General features: G+C 43.1%; 1 protein-coding gene across 1 annotated transcript in view; it reads right to left on the bottom strand.

The window, feature by feature from the left end:
- Window positions 1–2,492: 2,492 nt before the first annotated feature.
- Window positions 2,493–13,863, bottom strand: part of KCNK10 (potassium two pore domain channel subfamily K member 10) — an 81,474-nt gene continuing 70,103 nt past the window's right edge. The window contains exons 5-7 of the mRNA XM_056851344.1: window positions 10,077–10,266; window positions 4,548–4,690; window positions 2,493–3,310 (exon numbers count right to left, since the gene is read on the bottom strand). Of these exons, the coding sequence (XP_056707322.1) occupies window positions 2,690–3,310; window positions 4,548–4,690; window positions 10,077–10,266 (954 nt within the window). The 3' untranslated portion in view covers window positions 2,493–2,689. The remainder of the gene's footprint in view (window positions 3,311–4,547; window positions 4,691–10,076; window positions 10,267–13,863) is intronic.

The raw sequence follows: 13,863 nt of genomic DNA, 5'->3' as shown, positions 1-13,863 counted from the left end.
TTTTACTCACGAAAAAGAATGGGAGAGATGGAAGAACTACTTAGAGGGCAGGGTAATGGATTGGAGAAGAAAGAATTACTTGGGGTTTTTTCCCTGCTTCTTCCTCTACTCTTGCTCTGTGAGTCTTCTGATGATCTGTTGCATGCTGAGATTATCTATTTATGAATTTCTGGTTTCCAATCTTGTGTTTTCTTCAGCAGAAATACAAGTGCCTGGAGGGGAGGGGGATTCAGAGATCAAGCATGGGCCCCTGCACTGATGAGTGTTTACATCAACTTTCCCCCAAAGTCATGCCACACACACACACACCCCACCCAAGAGTCATGGAGAGAAGGTTTCAAAGATACCAAGTCAATCGTACTGTCAGGCTGGGGATGTTGGGAGGATCCACTTATCACTGGATATTGTATTAGCATATTTAACTTCCTGGACATTTCTGTCCAGATCACTGAGTGCCCAACAGAATTTCAAAACATGATTATATCAGCTCTTGAACATATGATGCTGCCTTATACTGAAAGAGACTACTGGTTTAGTACAGTCTGTATTGTCTATGTTGACTGAATGATAATAATGGGGGGAGTCAGGTACTAAATGTGCAAGACAAACAATTTATCTACTGGTACCCAACTTATGGTATGCAATTATATTCAGAACTCACAATGTGTTCATACAAATACATGAACACATTGTGAATCTTCAATATAATTTCATACTATAAGTTGGGTACCAGTAGATAAATTGTTTGTCTTGTCTATGTTGACTGGCAACAGATTTCCATGGTCTCAGGCACAAATCTTTAACATCACCTACTTCCTGATCCTTTTAACTGGAAGTACCAGGGATTGAAACTTATGCATGCCAAGCCGCGTGGTGCCTCACCAACTCTCCCTGGTTGTACCTCCACAATTTATAGTTGGCCAATAGTAGGAGAAAGGTGGGCATACAGTGTGGTAATAGAAGGGGTGGAGTTTGAGAAAACATCAATCAGCATGTGACATTATTCAGTCTCTGAATGATAAATGAAGGATTCTCACGAGACATGTCATTGATGCTATCCTTCCAACCGATTCTTTGCTTTTAAACCATCAGAAACGCATACCTGTCTCGCCATCTCCTTCTCGCATATATAAACACACACCAGAATCCAAGCATAGTTTTGTAATTCCCATTAATTAATGTTCTCATTTCCTCGTCATTGAACATTCATTTTGAAGTGTGAAGCGATTTGTGCTTTTCATATCCACTCACCCAGGATATGACACTGTAAAGAAAATGTGTAGTATTTTGTTTTTCATTTGCTGTTTGCTTTGGGGGGGGGGATTGGCTAAGTTTCTTAGGAAGGAAGGAAAATGGAAGGAGGGAAGGAAAACTAAAGTGAACGGAAAAGACGAGTAAAATTCAAAGAAACATATTAAGCAAAGTATTTGATTAAACAGTTGCACAATGATGGTATTAATGGCACTTAAAGCTATAAGCACTTGAAATCTTTCCATCAGATTTTATCACCACTTCATGGGATTTTGGAGAGAGTTGTTTGCATCTGTTACCTAAACCCTAACCCGCCAAATAGGGACACCGAGCCCTGAGATTTGGAAGTTGCCCCTCCCCTGGTCTTAACATGGTATATGCACTTATGTCTACTTTTAAAAATTCAAATTCCGCTACAGAGAATAGCAAACTGTTGACATCATGCAAAGGCTTTGCTTTCTGTCTTCAGAGTATTACAGCATTAAAATGGACGTTCCTTCAGTGATACAAAGTGTGAACGCAAATTTCGTTGTTGTTTTTTTAAAAAGCCCAAGCGGCTCACTGCTTATTGAACCAAGCACAAGGTTATCAATGTATTTCCTCTCTAATCAGTTTTTTCCCAGTGTATTGTCTGTTTATAACAGGTTCTTCTTGCAAAGGTGAGGGGGGAATTTTTTTTTGTCATATTTCCCACTTTTTGTTTTTCATTTGTTATGATAAATATTCACAATGTGTTGTTTTCATGTGTTTCTTTTCTTTTTTTCTGGAAAAAGCACCCTACTGGGTCTTTGTTGAGGCTTTTGACTCTCCTCCTGGCGGCCTCCTTGTGCATGGACATTCTTTGGGGACAGGGAGGGTGTTGAAAGCTAATTCATCTGTTTTTATATTTTTTGAATACAAAATGGGGAAACTGCCAATATTTGGATCCCATGCCAAAACATGAACATTGCCTTATTTTAAAACTGACAGTTATGCCTCTAAAAAAAAAAAAAAACAACCCGGAATTTCAGCAGTGAAAGGAGCAAGAAACTCAGCGATCCATTGGAAAAAGAGACATTGGCGCTTTTCTTTCCTTGCTTCCTAAAATGCTCTTCAAAGACTTTGCTCTCACACATCCCTGCCATGGTGGTCCCCTTTCCAGCTGCATTACCACGGCACCAGTATTTCCCCAATGGTAAGCATTTATGGAGGCTGACATTTTCATCAATATTCCACCTTCAGATGCCATTCCCCAGTGTTGTCATCGTGATTTCTTTTGGCGGAGCACGCTTCGGTCATTATGGCACAGTGAAATATTCTTGGATGCTATGTTAATTCAGATTGAATTAGGAGTCTGTATAAGGCACATGTCTTGATACATATATCTATATATATCTTATACATGTATAAAAGACTAACATTGGTTCATTAAAGTCAAAGAATGTTTTTTTTTTAACATTTAATTCCTGTCTTCAAGTAAAGATTTGTTTTCGTGTTCCCTTTCTTTGGTTTCAGTGGGTATCATTCCATTTTCCAGGTCCATGTGCTGCTCAATGCAGTTAGTGAGTACAGCAGTGCTCGAATGCTCCGAGTTGCACCCTTTCTCAGAATCCTCCTCCTTCTTCTCTTCATCCAGCGAATAGTTCCTGAACGTCTCGTAAATTTTCCGGACATCTTCGGGGATGCTCTTCTTCAAGTCTTTGTTTTTCCTCTTGGTCAGCTTACACGAAGAGCCAAATTTGTTGACGATGTTGTCTTCTGACGCCCCCTGCCCGTGCTTGCTCAGCTGCTCCGTCCCTTTAAGGCGCAAGTTGTTAGGTTTGTTGTTGATGCTTTCCTGAGATGAAGCCTTAAAGCGGCCACTGTCCAAGGCAGCAAAGACACAGCGTTTCTCCGGAGACAGCATATCCAGCGAGTGGGCTCTCTGGTCCAGCCCCAGACGCCTGCGCTCCATGCTGCGGATGGTGGCTGCCCGCTGAAGTTTGTCGTGGATCTCCACACTGAGCCGTCTCCGTGTTTCCCTGAACTCTGCCGTCACATTGGCTTTCCATTCAGCTGCATGGGCTTTTATTTCACCAACCTGTCAGGAAAAAAAAATACAGAAGTCACAGGGAGGAAAAAAACCTGAGGAAAACCGAGGATGATGATGATTTGATTTATTTGATTTTTAGCCCACCCTTTCCTGGCCAAGCCAGGCTCAGAGCTGCTCACAACCTTTAAAACAATCTAAAATCAGTACATAGTTACATAAAATACAACGATAAAACTAGGCACCCTTCCTGTCTCAGCAGCAATGTATCTACAGTAATAACAACATAGTAACACAAGCAGTAATTACAATTCTTACTATTCGTAGGAAATAGCAGAGGTGGAGAAGGAGGAGCAATTTTATTAATTTTATGATTTCATTAATATGCATTTTAAAAAATTGTGTGCACTTTGAAATCTGTAATCTCTGCTTTTTTAATTCAGTGTTTATTTATTTTAATCTGCACATTATTTGGGAGGAGGAATCTTGTGAATTGGGCTGTTATGTTTTGGATCCTTCCAACCTGGTTTTGCATTGTTAGCCGCCGTGGGTCTGAGGAGATAAAGCAGCATATAAATGTTTTAAATAAATAAACAAATTAATAAAATGAAGCAACGAACATTTCTGTGCAAGAATGTCCCACAGTCATAAAATCAAATGACAAAAGCTACAGGGTCTAGAATATTCCTTTGCGTTTCAAAATGGCTCTTCCCTGCTTTCCTGGACTGCATTAATACCATTCAAAGTAATGCATTTGCAGCCACATGGGAAGCACTCAAGCCTCCTCTCACCGCCGGCTATTAAAGCCATAGGCCCGCCCTTTGAGACCAAGTGTTACAATGCAATGGCATACAGTTACAACCAAGTCCTATCATGTGTATTCTTCTTCTATCCTCTGCCAAGGTGTTAGAGATGCTTAACAAATAATATCAAAATATTTATAGATAACTGTGTTCAGTCCTGCAGTTTAGAAACTGAGATTCCTTGTAATGGGTTACCGTATTGAGTTAGACGGGGCGGAATTCCTGGAGACCCTGAAATCAGTGAACCTTTTTTTCTTTAATGATTGCAGTTTTTCCTCATCAAAGCACTTTGTAGTTCAATCAATTCCTAATTCTCTTTCTTTTCTGTGTTGGAATCAATACTACAGTTCTACAAAGTGCCCACTGAAGAAAGCAGAGCGAATGCAGGAAAGGGAAAAGGGCTTAAAATGGCAGCTAGCAAATCAAAACCAGCACTTACATTCCATTGGCCACCCCACCAATATGAATCAGTATCCCATAGCTACCTCTTCTTTAGTCTTCTTTGAAAGAACCCGTAGCCAATCTCCGATCATACTGAGGACTGCAGCAAAATAGGCAAGGCCAACCAGGATCCAGAACCACACCAAGGGCTTGTACCATTCCCGATACTGGATTTCAGTATTTCCTCCTGAATTGAGGGGGAGGGCAAAAATCAGTGTTTGGTTTGTGGTCTGGCATGATTCATGGAAGAAATATTAAAGGATGCAAAGAAGAAAACTGTGAATGCCCTCTTGAACTCCTCAAAGGAAAGCTGGGATAAAAATGGGATAGGCAGACAGATAGGCGACGTGATAGGCACACAACCAAGGCAAATATTTACAGCCAACCATGAATTTTGGGATGTTAGGCTTCAAACTGTACACGCCTCAGGAAAACACTGTCAGGCAGGTTTATAACATATCAGCCCTCTGCTGCAACTTAGTTACACACCAGACCTAGCAAAACCACGCTGCCCTGCTGAAACAGTTCCCCAGACAGGGAAACTGATTAAAGATCTGATATCCTCTCAGATATTTAATTTACATTTACATTAGACTAACTCTTTTTTCTCAGACCTCAAAACCTAACATCTCATTCAAAATCTATCTTCTAATCTCTCTTTATCAGATCTTGCCTTCTCTAGTACACAGCAGCTGCGATATAATTCTGTGCTCTACGTGTCAACACACATTGAAGTCAATGGGCTTAGAATGGTGTAGCTTTGCTCAAGATATAGGGTTGCCAACCTCCAGGTAATAGCTGGAGATCTCCTGCTATTTCAACTGATCTCCACCCAATAGAGATCAGTTCACCTGGAGAAAATGGCCGCTTTGGCAATTGGACTCGGTCGCATTGAAGTCCCTCCCCTCCCCAAACCCTGCCCACCTCAGGCTACGCCCCCAAAACCTCCCACTGGTGGCGAAGAGGGACCTGGCATCCCTATCAGGATGGCACTGCAATTCTAGACTGGAAACATCTTTTGCTGTATCCACAGCTACATTTTAAGCATGATTAACTGGTAACACAACCTTACTTCCCCTCTTCGGTACAGGCCAAATGTGATGGTTAATTGAGAAAGGCCCACAAAATGTCATTTATTCAGATATGGCCAGAAGGAAAACTCAGGATTTTTTTTTCCTTTCTGTATTCTGGTTGAGTGTTCTCCCCCCCCGCCCCCACCCCACCCTCACTCTCCTCCCACATTCGCCTGAGGTTTTGCACTTTTACAGGCTGTTAGCAATCCGATACATTCCAAAGGAGCCTTAAAGTGCAATTTACCCAGCCTGTTCAGGAGCGTGCTTACAATGATTGAAGACACATATAAAAACCAAAGTGTGCAATTGTTTGGCAGGGACCCAAATATTGTTTCTGATGCAAGTCTCTCTCAACATACACTGTGTTGCTTCGCCTCCAGAGCTTCCGACTTCTCAAAGAGGGCAAGTAGTTGGGGCACTTTCTTCTATGCTGCAGTGAGGTTATTCTAATCATGCACATCCCATTGGGAGAACCAACTAAAGTGGATTGAGGGGATCCATGGCACAGAGCAAGCAGGCAGCACATGGTAACGATCTAGGGTTGCCACCTCCAGGTACTGGATCTCCTAGTGATGCTGGAGATCTCCTGCTATTACAACTGATCTCCAGCCGACAGAGATCAGTCCCCCTGGAGAAAATGGCCGCTTAGGCAATGGGACTCTATGGCATTGAAGTCCCTCCCCTCCCCAAACCCCGCCCTCCTCAGGCTCCGCCCCAAAAACATTCCACTGGTGGCGAAGAGGGACCTGGCAATCCTATAACTATTCCTACTTTCCTCCAGCCTGTTCTGCTGTTTCTTTCCAGTGTTAGGGGTTTGTAAAAAAAAATATTGCATTGAATTTTTCAATCATATAATTCCCCCCCCCAAAAGTAACCAGCATAGAGGGGCTTGATCTCCTTATTGATCTCCATCTCTTTGATGAACTGTCACCTAAATGTTACAAACAGTTTTTCCCAGTTGAGCTCAAAGGGGAAAATGTCCTAGAGATGCTGTCAATAAAGACTAAAGGGGAACCACAGTATTCATGGGATGATTGCTGTTAGCACACAATATGCAGGCTCTCTGAGGATCTCTTCACATGCTGGATCTCTGCATAATAGTCCTCTAAAGGTAAGTAGCTGACAGCAGGAAGGAAGTCTCAACTTGATTCATTATTTTTTATTTTTTAAAATTGTGTGCTGCTTTTTATGCTCAAATAAGGGGTTGGATTCAGAACAAGGATTGTGCAAACACTGGGTAAGGATCACTGATCTTCCCAACTTTCCTTGCTCCCAGCAGCCATATCTGAACCCAGGAAGGTTTATTCCTGAGGTCACAGGACCCATGTGGATGGGGAGGCTATAGTGCAGGGGTCCCCAACCTTTTTGAACCTGAAGGCCCATTTGGAATTCTGACACGGCATGGTGGGCACAGGGACAAAAGGGCTGCCACAAAAGGGCTGCCGCAGGAGGTGGAGCCAGCCACGAGAGGTTGCCACAGCTTAACTTCAGTAACTCAGTGTAGATCCTTGTGCTGTGGTGGCCGCTGCTGCCAAAGCAACATTTAAAAAAAAAACTCTACAAAGCCATCCAAATCTCCAATAGTCAATCAGAAGAACTGCTGGACAAAAGCCCCACCTGGCCCCACCCACTACCTAAAAACACTTGATAGGTGCAGAAAAGGGGTCGGAGGGCACCGTGGCACCCACAAGCACCATGTTGGAGACCCCGATATAGACCAACCAGTATAAAAACAATTGGCGGACACCAGAAAAGGTGTTGGCGGGTGCTATGGCACCCATGGGCATGTTGGGGACCCCTACTATAGTGGGAAAGGGGAAATCAGCAAAGTAATTCCCTTTCTCTAAGAAGCTTACAATCTAAGGGAGCAAGCCAGCCAAAGCAAAGAATTTTGCAAATAGAGGGCTGGAGTCCCTTCTCCTCCCATGCTGTGGTCCCAATCTGAATTGGGCCTCTGCATGCTTGGGACAGGAGTTCCCTTGAACCAGATGTCTGACTGTGCCAGTCAAAGTCCGGTTGGGGGAACTCAAGCATTCATGTTACAAACCACACTGCATGGTTCGACCCTAACTCCACTGAAGTTAATGGTCTGAGAAGGGTATAAGAATGCAAGGGATCACACCATTAATGCTCACTGGTTGCATCCTGAAGAATTTTAGGGGAAGCAGAAGCATAAACTGCACAAATGTCATCTCCCTTTAACACAAAACTCCATTCTCCACTTATCTTTAATGCCTGTTAGCGGGAACAAAGTTCACAATGGCGGAAGAACAGATCACAGCAGCCACCGCTATGGTGCACCCTCCATGCATGGCAATCATACCAAATCCCAGAGGGAAAAATAGTGGTAACAAAACAAAGATTGGTGGGTTGTACCCAAGGAGCGGGAAGCACTTTGTGTCCAGGAAGTTCTACAGAAAATGATAACAGGAATGAGCAGTATGTAACTAAAGTAAGCCCCGTCTCTTCATCACAGTCCTGAAGAATGATTTTTCCCTCCTTCCTTTGCCCTTTAGTCCCCCAACAGCACATTTGCTTATTGAGAATTGACAGGAACAGATATTTATGGCCGAGGACTGTATAGTGTTCTCATCCCGGCAAGTACGTAATATCCACACTGCACACACCTCATTAGTCTTTAGCATCCAGTGTCATACTTCTATAATGGGATGGGTCTCCTGCCAAAAATTCTATTAAGGATGAAGAATAAAATTCTGCAAGCTGGTTCCAGAAAGAAAAAACACCCCTGTCATCCACATTGTGTTATATATAACCCTTTAACAAATACCTTTCGAATGGTTTTTTGGACGGACTGTACGTGTGATCCTGTGTTCCACTTTTGCAGAGAAAAACATTTCTGCCACCCTTTGGAAGGTTATGAGTATTAGAAACGAATGTACATAAAACAGAAAAATCACATTCACTTGTATGCATCATTTAGGCACCATAGGTTCCCAGTAGGGGATACCACACCGTTGATTTATTTGGTGAAATGGGCACCTGCCATGCCCAAAATAAAAAGAATGGCTTGGATCCTATGAATGAGTTCCTCCACACACAAGCTGCCGCTAACTCTTCCCTTTGAGTAAGATCAATAGGTTTCAATAAGCCCATGAGCAACTGGAAGTGACAGCGAAAGAAGAAGAAGAGTTGGTTTTTATATGCTGACTTTCTCTACCACTTAAGGAAGAATCAAACTGGCTTACAATTACCTTCCCCTCCCACAACAGACACCCTGTGAGTTAGGTGAGGCTGAGAGTGTGTGACTAGCCCAAGGTCACTCAGCTGGCTTCATGTGTAGGAGTGGGGAAACAAATCCAGTTCACCAGATTAGCCTCTGCCGCTCATGCAGTGGGGAATCAAACCTGGTTCTCCAGATCAGAGTCCACGGCTCCAAACCACCACTCTTAACCACTACACCACATTTGAAGAGGAAGCACTCTCCACAGTAGAGAATATCTAGCATGCCAAGAACTCATCAATAGGATCCTAGTCAATGTTGGTCAGTTTCTTTTCCAATCCCACTGAATGAGTTTAGAGCAGCTGGACCTGGCCACTGGGAGCCCTTTTGACAAATTGTAACCCCCCACACGGATCAACTGTGTGGCAGGTAGAGGAGAGCAAGAAGGGACTGCATCCAGCCCTCTTCTCCCCCTCATAAAGGGTTGCCAGCTCTGGGTTGGGAAATACATGGAGATATTTGGGGCAGAGCCTGAAGAGGGTGGGGTTTGTGGAGGGGAGGGACTTCAATGCCATAGAGTCCAATCGCCAAAGTGGCCATTTTCTCCAGGTGAACTGATCTCAATTGGATGGAGATCAATTGTAATAGCGGGAGATCTCCAGCCAGTACCTGGAGGTTGGCAACCCTACCCTAATATGAAGTGGCCTTAGAGCCAAACTAAACGCGGGCCCCATGGCTGTTTTCACACTTGAAAGGGGGGGGGGCTCCTTACAACATTTTAAAATCACTTTAAAACAATGATGGCATCTTCATGACAACCACATTTAATTTGTCCCTTATACTGAGTGAAATCTTTAATCTGTCAAAATCAGTATTATCTGCTCTGATTGGCAGGAGCTCACCAAGGTCTTAAACAAATAAAAGGTCTTTTCCCAGCCTGCTACTTGAGATCCTTTAAGATCTGAACCTGAGACCTTCTGAATTCAAAGCACGTGATCTGACCCTGAGCCATAGCCCCTCTCTTCCTGGACTGGCAAAACAATTACAGCATTTTAAAATAAAAACTCCATGCCAATATGTACCTCCAGTGGCACAATTGGGGAAGAGAACAATGTGTGCACAGCACACTATTTGAAAATGTGGGTCTCAATCATATGTATGTGGAAGCTGGCTTTCATGTTCATATTGCCCCCAGCTGTATTTATAATTTGCAATCAGAACAAACTGCAGAGCGTATTCATTTTCAAATATCATTTACAGTGTAGAATTCAGGGGAACATATTCTGTCCTTTCCCCAATTTACTAATCAAATGTCTCACCTGCCACAAAATCGCCAAAGCCAACAGTGGTCAAGGTGACGACCACAAAGTAAATGGAATCCAAAGCTGACCATTCTTGTTCAATGTATTTGAAGATGACTGCTGGAATGGTCACAAAAACTATACAACCGGCCAGGATGAACAAAATGGTTGAGATCACCCGGATCTTTGTCTGGCTTACTTGTTTCTTCTGCAAAAGAAACCAACACAAATAATATGTGGTTATTGATATATTGCTTCCTGAAACCAACATAAAATAAGCTGTTGCCTTGGAAAATCAAATACATACCAATCAACATCTTTAAAGTAGCTATAACAATGGAATGTATGTCTGGGTCTCTTGGGGTGGCTGCAAATATATTTTAGATGAACAAATAACTACTATGTATTCCTGTGTATCCCCCCCATTGCCCCCCAGCCTCCCATTTGATCGCCATGGAACTATAATCACCAATATCATATTCTGGGATTTTCAAAAGAAAAGTTGTTTCTTTACAAAGGAAAGAAAGGGACACGCATCGATATAGGTTTTCCAAGAGAATGTACATTGGATCAATGAAAAGTCTTGTGATTAAGACAATGGGAGATTTGCCAATCTATAAGATAAAACCAGTTAAAATTTCATGGATTTGATATTTAGACAAAACTTTCTTGCTACCCGTTTAGGAATTAGATGTGCCCTGTATAAGCTGAAATCCATGGCAGGATCCCTCATGACTCAAGATATCACACAGCCATCTACAATTGAGAAACCTTCTTAGATCAGTTATGTATTGGCCCTCATGAGTCACTCAGAGTATGAAGTTAATGTCTGGGCATATTCTAATGGGAAGGCTGCAGAGACTTTCAGGACCATCTCCAGAAAACAATCCCAGGCCTTCAGTGATCCGATGGCACATGAACACATGAAGCTGCCTTCTACTGAATCAGACCCTTGGTCCATCAAAGTCAGTATTGTCTACTCAGACTCTACAGTGTCTCAGGTAGAGGTCTTTCACATCACCTACTTGCCTGGTCCCTTTAACTGGAGATGCCGGGTATTGAACCTGGGACCTTCTGCATGCCAAGCAGATGCTCTACAAACTGAGCCACAACCCCTCCCCATCTGTTAAACTTAAGAAATGATGCTCCAGTTTCTTGCTCATAACAGAGACATTTGCACACTTAGCACCCCATCCAGATGGGTAGATGGCTGTTTTTCTGTCATGCACCTATAGATTCTTGTGGGGTGGGGGAGAACTGACTTTATGAAATATATCTGGATAATGAGGATATGACTGCAGGTGATGACCAGGTGTTCTTGGCATTGTAGCCTCAAAAGGTGTAGGAAGAAACACCTATTGGACTTAGACACAGAGACTCAGTTCAGACTTAAACAAAACTATGGTTTATTTATTCAGAATACTGATATCCTACTTTGTCGCAATCAACGGGACTCAAAGTTGCTTACATTAAAGCCAACTAAATTCTCAGTTCACAGAAATACAGGTAAAAAGGAGCAGACCATAACCTCTACCTACAAGCCATCAAAAGTATGTCAGAAAAGCTGCTTTACAGAGCCTCGGAAATCTTTACAAGGTTGAGGCCTTTCTCCCTTCCTCAGGAAGCCCATTCTGAAGCATGGGATCAGCCACTGGGAAAGTCTAAGCAGAGAGAGTTCTTACTGACCTGAGCGGAAGAATTGGTTTATTATTACTATGGTTAGTTTATGAAATGAGAACTCGGCTCACAGATCATTGTTGAAATCCTGGACTGCCTTGGCGATAGGTTCATTGCCTTCTTTCTTTTCCCTGTTTTCCTCACAGAGAGCCGACAAGTATCCCAGTGCATGGAAAAGCCAGGGTGTCTGTTTTTGTACGTCACATGAAACCATGGTTAAGACTGTGGTTAACAAATCAAACTATGGTTCAGATCTGTGTTTGGATGATCACGCTACCCAGTCAGTCCGATCAAACCATGGCTTGCAGGACATCAGAGCTGAGCCTTAGCCTCAACAGAAAAGACCGAGGGAGTAAAACTCACACAGTGTCTGACTCGCACGGTTCCAGAGATAGAAACTTCACAGTCTATTCACGTAACTCTGAGGCTAATGACTGCTTTGGTGGAAACCTCTGCAGAATCTGAAAGGAGAAGACTGGCAAGGCCCAGAGTGGGCTAAATGTAAGCACTGTTTAACTGAAAAGATAATGTAAGCTTTTAAGAAGTGACAGATTTGAGAATATTGCCATGGGGGAGGGAAGTTTTGAGGACAGTGTAAATTGTCGCCTAGCCATCTTTGTGGGAAGGGGCAAGTGGGAGGGCTGAGGAAGACAGCTAAGGATGTTCCCTGGAACAGTAAAACTTGTATCTGCTGAGGTGCTGCCGGCCATCCAGAGGTGAAGTGCTGCTGAATGAGAAGTCATCCTGTGTCCTCAGTTGAAATGACATCTGTGGAGCTGTCAGCGTTCAGGATAAGATCCCTTTCCACAGCATATTGCCTAAACTCACACATGAACACATGAAGCTGCCTGATACTGAATCAGACCCTTGGTCAGTATTGTCTACTCAGGCACCAGCTGTCCAGGGTCTCAGGCAGAGGTCTTTCACATCATCTACTGCCTGGTCCTTTCAACTAGGGATTGAACCCTGGACCTTCTGCCTGCCAAGCACATGCTCTACCACTGAGCCACGGCTCTTCCAAGTCAATAGGAGCTTTGAGGGAGCTTTGCTTTTATTCTCTGCTTTTATGACAACAGACTTGAGCTTTGCTTTTATTCTCTGCTTTTATGACAACAGTCTTGAGCACAAACTGTTCCAACAACGGCACAACAAAAATGAATAACAGTAATAATAACAATAAATAACGCCTATGACAACTAGGGTATTAGGTTGCTCTGGTCTATCTGTTAGATTTGATTACATGAGGGAAAAACTTGGCAAAAGCCAGGGTGATATTATGATCACTTCCAGCCAAATGGTCTGTAGCTTACAATGGGCTGAAATGCTAAGCAAATTCTTTAGTTCTGAGGGAGCTGATCACCCAAAAACCCACACTAGCTCAACAGTAATTCTAGCGGGGAAACGTTTTTCACTTGGCTCCCCAAAAAAAGTACAGCTGGTGTGCAAACAAGGACCCATGGGCTCTTTTCTGACAAGGGAGAAATAAAATTGAACTGGGAATATACAAGTCAAACCAGACAGCTTTTGACAATTAGTCTTTTCCCTAGTGCTATCCCTATAGCTGACTAAAGGATCCTATTTCTGTTTCCCACTTTGACTTTGGGAAAAGTTATGGACTATTATGTTCCACTGTCTTGTTTCCCCAATAAAAAATCAATTATAACTCCCAAGTTGTCCTCCTTTACCCCAAATTTAATGTAAAGCTTTGAGAGCCAGCATGGTGTAGTGTTTAAGGGTGGTGGACTCTAATCTGGTGAACCAGGTTTGTTTCCCCACTTCTGCACATGAAGCCTGCTGGGTGACCTTGGGCTAGTCAGTTCTCTCTGAACTCTCTCAGCCCCACCTACCTCACAAGGTGTCTGTTGTGGGGAGGGGGAGGGAAGGCGATTATAAACTGCTTTGAGACTCCTTAAAGGTAGAAAAAACGCGGGGTATGAAAAACCAACTCATCCTCCACTGCCGCCACCTTCTCCTTCTTGGAAATTGTCTGGATTTTATTAGTAGAAACTGCTTTTTACCACCAGCAAAACACTAAGACCCAGCCTGTCTTGGCACTAGGAAGCAGGCAGAAGGACTACACATCCAGGAGGTTGACACACTGTTGACATTTGTATAATTAATTATTTCA

Source organism: Euleptes europaea, chromosome 6 (assembly GCF_029931775.1).
Source record: "Euleptes europaea isolate rEulEur1 chromosome 6, rEulEur1.hap1, whole genome shotgun sequence".
NCBI classification, from domain to species: Eukaryota; Metazoa; Chordata; class Lepidosauria; order Squamata; family Sphaerodactylidae; genus Euleptes; species Euleptes europaea.
This window is presented reverse-complemented; position numbering and strand designations above follow the sequence as displayed.